This window comes from Haematobia irritans, chromosome 2, assembly GCF_050003625.1.
Source record: "Haematobia irritans isolate KBUSLIRL chromosome 2, ASM5000362v1, whole genome shotgun sequence".
NCBI lineage: Eukaryota > Metazoa > Arthropoda > Insecta > Diptera > Muscidae > Haematobia > Haematobia irritans.
This window is the reverse complement of record NC_134398.1, coordinates 70,310,855-70,317,534: the sequence shown is the minus strand read 5'-3', so window position 1 is coordinate 70,317,534 and position 6,680 is coordinate 70,310,855. Positions and strand designations below refer to the sequence as shown.

Sequence of the window (6,680 nt, the reverse complement as noted above, 5' to 3'; positions counted from 1 at the left end):
TCAAGATAACCCAAATTGTCCAATCAAAGATTACCAATTAAATACTGTAACTTTTGGTATAAATTGTGCGCCCTTCTTAGCCATAAGAACCCTACAACAACTGGCTTCCGACTCGGAGAAGCAGTTCCCACATGTAGCTAGGATCTTACGTAAAGAAACTTATGTCGATGACATATTGTCGGGAGGTTTCTCAATAGAAGAAACTGTTAAATTCCAAAATGACCTTATTACTGTGCTCAATTCTGCTGGGTTTCCACTCAAAAAATTTACCGCAAACAAACCAGATTTACTTACTCATCTTCCGAAGGAAGATTTATATGATTCTGATCTGCTAAGCCTCTCGGAGAAAAGTTCCACTAAAACACTTGGAATAAAGTGGAATGCTCTTCAAGACCAATTCTCATATTCATCTGATCCGATACAATTAGACTTGAACCCAACAAAACGCAAAATACTTTCTAATGTAGCCAAATTTTTCGACCCTGCGGGATGGATAACCCCGATTCTAATTCGCTCAAAAATACTTATGCAACAACTTTGGCTCGAGGGAACCGATTGGGATGAGCCTTTAAGCCCCGACTCGCAATCCGCTTGGAATGTTTTACACTCTGATTTGGCTAAAATTGATAACATTGTGATACCACGATGGATTCAATACACACAGGCAGATAAGATCGATATTCATGGATTTTGTGATGCATCAAAGTCTGCTTACTGCGCATGCGTTTATGTTCGTGTACAAACTAAATCTTCTCAAGTTTTCTGCAATTTACTGACAGCCAAAAGTAAAGTTGCCCCCATAAAACCCGTAACGTTACCCAAATTGGAGCTCAATGGCGCTTTGCTATTAGCCAAACTAATAAGTTTTGTTCTACAGATATTTGATACGAATATCAACTCGATTACCCTTTGGACAGACGCATCCATAGTACTAGGATGGCTCTCCAAACCGCCATTGTCCTGGGAAACTTACGTGGCAAATCGTACCTCTCAGATCCACGACTTGATCACAAATGGAAAATGGCGATATGTGCCTACCAATGATAATCCAGCTGATCTTGGAACTCGAGGCTGTTCGTCTGAGGATCTTATATCCAATTCCCTTTGGTGGAATGGACCCAAATGGCTAACTACTTCGGAGAGTAATTGGCCTAGGAAAAACCCCTTAATTGTTCCCCCAAAACCTCAGATAATTAAAGTTATTCATGCTTCAGCTATAGAAGATGATATATTGCTGCGATTTTCTTCATATGCTAGAGCCCTTAGAGTCCTTTCATATGTCTTTAGGTTTTTCCGAGCAACTCATCAAAAATTCAAAACCAATTCTAAACCAGCTTCTGTCAACTTGACACTAAACGAGTTACAATTCGTTAAAACTCGGTTGATAATACTTTCCCAAAAGAAATTTTATCCGCAAGAGTATGAGGCGCTCATGGATTCTAAACCCATTTCTCGAAGAAGCAATTTGTCTACAGTGAACCCATTCCTTGATTCAAAGTATGTCCTACGAGTAAATGGAAGATTATCAGATTCGTCACTTCCCTATAGAGAACGATATCCCATTATACTCCCAGGTAACTCTAGATTATGTAATTTGTATCTCGTACATTTACACCACTTTTTAGCCCACGCAGAATGCACTCAAATGTGCAGATTCACTCAAACTGAGTTCTATATCGCTAGGCTAAAACCCCGAGTTAAAAGTATAATTCACAAGTGTAAAGTTTGCATTATATACAGAAGTAATCCAAGGTCCCAAATAATGGCTCCATTACCCCCGGAGCGTTGTACGTTTTCCCCACCATTTCACATAACTGGTGTGGACTTTGCAGGCCCCTTTGACCTAAAAAGTTCGAATATCCGGAATGCTCCTATTATCAAAGGATATGTATGCGTCTTTGTTTGCTTTGCTACCAAAGCCATACACCTAGAAGCCTGCTCCGAGTTATCTTCCGCAGCATTCGAGGCTACATTTGCCCGATTTGTTGGTAGGCGGGGACTCCCCCATAGGGTGGTTTCTGACAATGGTAGAAACTTTTTGGGTGCAAGTAGAAAATTTATGAGAGAATTTGCTCAATTTTTAAAATCTACCTCGAATGATATTGCTCAACGATACTCCATACACGGATTTGAGTGGAAATTTATACCCCCTCATGCTCCTCACATGGGCGGCCTATGGGAAGCCGCAGTAAAAAGTTTTAAAATTCATTTTAAAAAACTTGCTGGTTCCCATAAATTCACCTTCGAGCAATTTTCTACTACATTAACTCGTGTTGAAGGTGTCTTAAATTCGCGTCCCATATCCGCGATCTCTGAGGATCCCACCGAATTGACAGCTTTAACCCCAGGCCATTTTTTAAGAGGTGCCCCTTTAATGGCATTGCCAGAAACACTTTCACCAAATATATCTCTAACAAATCGTTGGTTGAAACTTAAGGCTCTTCATCATCAGTTCGCCGTTAGGTGGAAGCAGGATTACCTAAAGGCACTACAAAAACGTTACAAATGGAAAAATGCTTTGCCAAACCTGAAACAAGGAGATTTAGTGGTAATTATTGACGATTTAATCCCGCCCAACGATTGGAGGTTGGGAAGAATAGATAAAATATATCAAGGGTCTGATAATCACGTTCGTGTGGCGGATATTAGAACTGCTACCGGCATAATTAAGAGACCCATTGCGAAACTATGCTATCTTCCATTTGCAGATTCACCTGGCGAAAATTCTGTATCTTAAGAATGGTTCCCACAAATCTATGAGACACGTAGCTCACATTATTCAATATTTACGAAATTGTTCCCCATAATTGTTATTGTTTTTCTTCCAGAGCCTCAACAACACCAGGCATATATAGATGTAAACTCTGTAAAAAGTTCCATCCATTAAAAGTGTGCCCAAAATTCTTGTGGATGACGCCCAAAGAAAGGAAGAACATGGTACTCAAAGAGGTCTATTGTATAAATTGTTTAGCGCGAAGCCACAGATTCCGGGATTGTAGATCGCCAAACATGTGCCGCAAGTGTGGAAGACCACACCATACTCTGTTGCATGCCAGCTACCTCCAGGATGGAAGCATCCAACGGAATACGAATCCACCCACAAATTTGCGACGCAATAGCAACGTACACAGAAGTACACAAAACAACAACCGGCAAACCGTCCGCAGCAGTACCAATAACAGCGAATCAGCAACTTTTCAATCGACTACAAACCAACAACTATTGTCAGAAGCTATTCGGGCACTCGCTTCAGTCTTATGTTGCAATCCGAAGTAACTTTCTCTGGCCCGGCGATATGTCTAAACGTACAAGTTTAGACTTACATGATCCACATTTTTGTATTAATTATTACGTTTGAATAATCAAAGATACCATGAATTACTCTAGTTTTAAGACCACTGTGCGTTATTGTGAATTGTCAATTATTATTGAAATATTTCTTGGCAAGTGAAAGAATAAAACTTAGCCACTTACGTTTACACATTAAAACGGTGAGCACATAGCAGAATCTCAAATATACACGAACTTAAAACCTAACATACCCTCTTCTTTTTTTACTTCTCTATCCATTGCCCATGATATCTCTTTCCGAGAGATATTATGTCTGTCTCAGAGTTCACATATTGAATTCCTCTTTATTATTGAAGCCCCTTGCGTCTCGGAAGTCGACTTCAGCGACCTGCCCCAAATACAGTCCACTCTAACATCGGTAAAGAGGTATACATCTCCACAGTTCTTGTCCCGATTACCCCTCTTACGTATCTTAACACCAAGTTTCCTCAAAATTAGTAAAATTTCTTATAAAATGATAATTGCGACTTCCTTTATACTAGAAAGTTTTTCATACGTACGAACAACACTTGGCATAGAAAAATATTTTAGTTCATTCGTACTAAGAAGTATGCAATCCTTTCAAAACTTAAGGAAACACACTTGTTAGAATATAGGAAATTTTCCTACATTTCTATTGTCTACCTGTAATCGATACCTGTCATCGTAATCGATGTGTTTGCGCGTGGGTGTAATCGATATATTTGCGCGTCGGTTGTTTTTTTTTTAGTTGGAATCGCGTTGTTTTGGTATACGGAGAGATTGTTAAAAAATAATATGGTAAAATAATATAATAAATAACAAATAAAATATATAAAATATTTGTTATTTTAAATTAGTGAGAAAAATTTTCGTTTTTTTTTAATAAATCTATCAATGTTCGTGATAGTGTATAAAGAAAGAAAACACCAGCAGAATAACAACCCTTTCATTTGTCTTCATTTTGGAATCTTCAATTATCAGGTAATATTCAGTGACGCTAACCTTTTGCAACAAAAATGTTTTATGATTTTTTATATTTGTAGGTATTGAAATTGTAAAAGGAGGACAAAATCGTTAGGCAGCAACTTATTAAAAGTGAAAAGTACAAGAAGAAGAGAAAGTGCGTTTTACAGTTGATAATATCACATGGAAATTGGAAATAGTGGAATAATAAACTAATATTTTAAGGAGATTCGATGCTGTTGATTCTTAATAAATATATTCAATATATTAATAAAACATGTCTTTTATTGAAGATAAAATTGCTTATAGAAATAAATAAAATTGTATTTAAGAACGAAGGTAAGCAGTTCTAATTATGAAGTAAAAGTTTTACCAGAAATGTGTAAGATTTGTCGAAATGAATGAAAAAATTTCAATAAAATCATTCCATATATGAATTCAAATTAGTTAAATTTTTTCATTCTGTAGTATAGTGGTATATAAATATAGGAAAATGTTAACTAATATATGGAATGCATTATTCCTAATTTCTACGAAAATCACATCGTTCAAACAAATAAAAATGTCTTTGGCGCTATACGAAGTTCAACTTTCTTCACAATGAGTTCATTTTAACTTAAAGAAGGGGTCACTTTTTTCTGGGTGCGCACTTAAAAAAAACTCTTATCTGATATAAACTCCCAAATATATATATATATATATGTATACTGTGCATCAAGCAGAAATATTAACAGAATTTGTTCATGCAAACTATCCCTCCAAACATTCTGCGAGTGTTAGGATGATTGATCATTGGTTATAGTTTATAATTGCGCGCCGCCGAAAAGACAATTTTGTATCGGCCGTCAAGCCTCCGACGCCGGTGGCAAAAATTTTGTGTCAGCCGCCGCCGACAAAAGTGGGTCGGCTTATTCTCTGGACCCACCACTAACTACATCAATGGTTTTAGCACAGTTTAAAAAGCTGTATAAAAAAATTGCGATTTTTGTGTTTGGAACAATTAATAACACTAACATCCTTTCAAAAAATTCCGTTATTTAGAAGAGTTTGTAATTTTTGAAGTTTCCATTGGTTGCGTTGCTTGGTAGTACATGGATATATCCACTATAGTGAAACTACAAGTGCAAAAATGTTATTTGAACTTCATAGAAATCGTGCTCAATCTAATTTTTTATATTTCTATACATGTTCCAGACCCAACAGCTCCTGGAATTTGAAGCAACAACTATACCAATAATGGTTAGGTTAGGTTAGGTGGCAGCCCGATGTATCAGGCTCACTTAGACTATTCAGTCCATTGTGATACCACATTGGTGAACTTCTCTCTTATCACTGAGTGCTGCCCGATTCCATGTTAAGCTCAACGACAAGGGACCTCCTTTTTATAGCCTAGTCCGAACGGAGTTCCACACTGCAGTGAAACCACTAAGAGACGCTTTGAAACCCTCAGAAATGTCACCATCACTACTGAGGTGGGATAATCCACCGATGAAAAACTTTTTGCACCACGATGGCTCCTATACCAATAATACTGCGAACAAAACGAACACCACTAAAAAAATCTTACTAGTTTTCCTTCAAAAATTCAGTTTGTTTGGAATATTCAACTATGTTACCAAAACAATATATTGTTGCATGGTTCCTATAAGTATAATTATAGGTACCACGCCTGCGTCGAAGATCAGGGCATCTAGAATACTTATCAAAAAACATTAAATGTAAAAAAAAAGTATATACAGCCGTAAGTTCAGCCAGGCCGAAGCTTATGTACCCCCCACCATGGATTGCGTAGAAACTTCTACGAAAGACTGTCATCCACAATCGAATTACTTGAGTTGTGGTATCTTAAAACTTCTTAACATCGTTTTCTAAATTGTGAGTTAGTCCATACGTGGTATATACTAGACAAAAAAGGTATGTATAGGTAAGTCTACAAAATAATACTAGACAAAAAAGGTATGTATAGGTAAGTCTACAAATAATTACGAATCGATATGGACTTTTGCACGGTACGTAGAGACCCAGAATTGAAATATGGGGGTCGCTTATATTGGGTCTATATACAATTATGAACTTGATATGCACAAATTTTTGTGTGATTGGGGATCGATTTATCTGAGGGCTATATATAACTATAGACCGATATGGACCTAGTTAGGCATGGTTACTAACGGCCATATACTAGCACAATGTACCAAATTTCAACTAACTCGGATGAAATTTGCTCCTCCAAGAGGATGCAAAACCAAATCTCGGGATCGGTTTATATGGGGACTATATATGATTATGGACTGATATGGACCACTTTTGGCATGGTTGTTGGATACCATATACTAACATCACGTACCAAATTTCAACCGAATTTGATAAATTTTGCTCTTCCAAGGGGCTCCGGAGGTCAAATG

At 37.2% G+C, this 6,680-nt stretch overlaps 1 protein-coding gene across 1 annotated transcript in view; it reads left to right on the top strand.

Annotated features, from left to right (window-relative positions):
• Window positions 1–2,737, top strand: part of LOC142224627 (uncharacterized) — a 10,808-nt gene extending 8,071 nt beyond the window's left edge. Inside the window, exons 2-3 of the mRNA XM_075294408.1 lie at window positions 81–1,574; window positions 1,626–2,737. Of these exons, the coding sequence (XP_075150523.1) occupies window positions 81–1,574; window positions 1,626–2,737 (2,606 nt within the window). The remainder of the gene's footprint in view (window positions 1–80; window positions 1,575–1,625) is intronic.
• The last annotated feature ends 3,943 nt before the right edge of the window (window positions 2,738–6,680 follow it).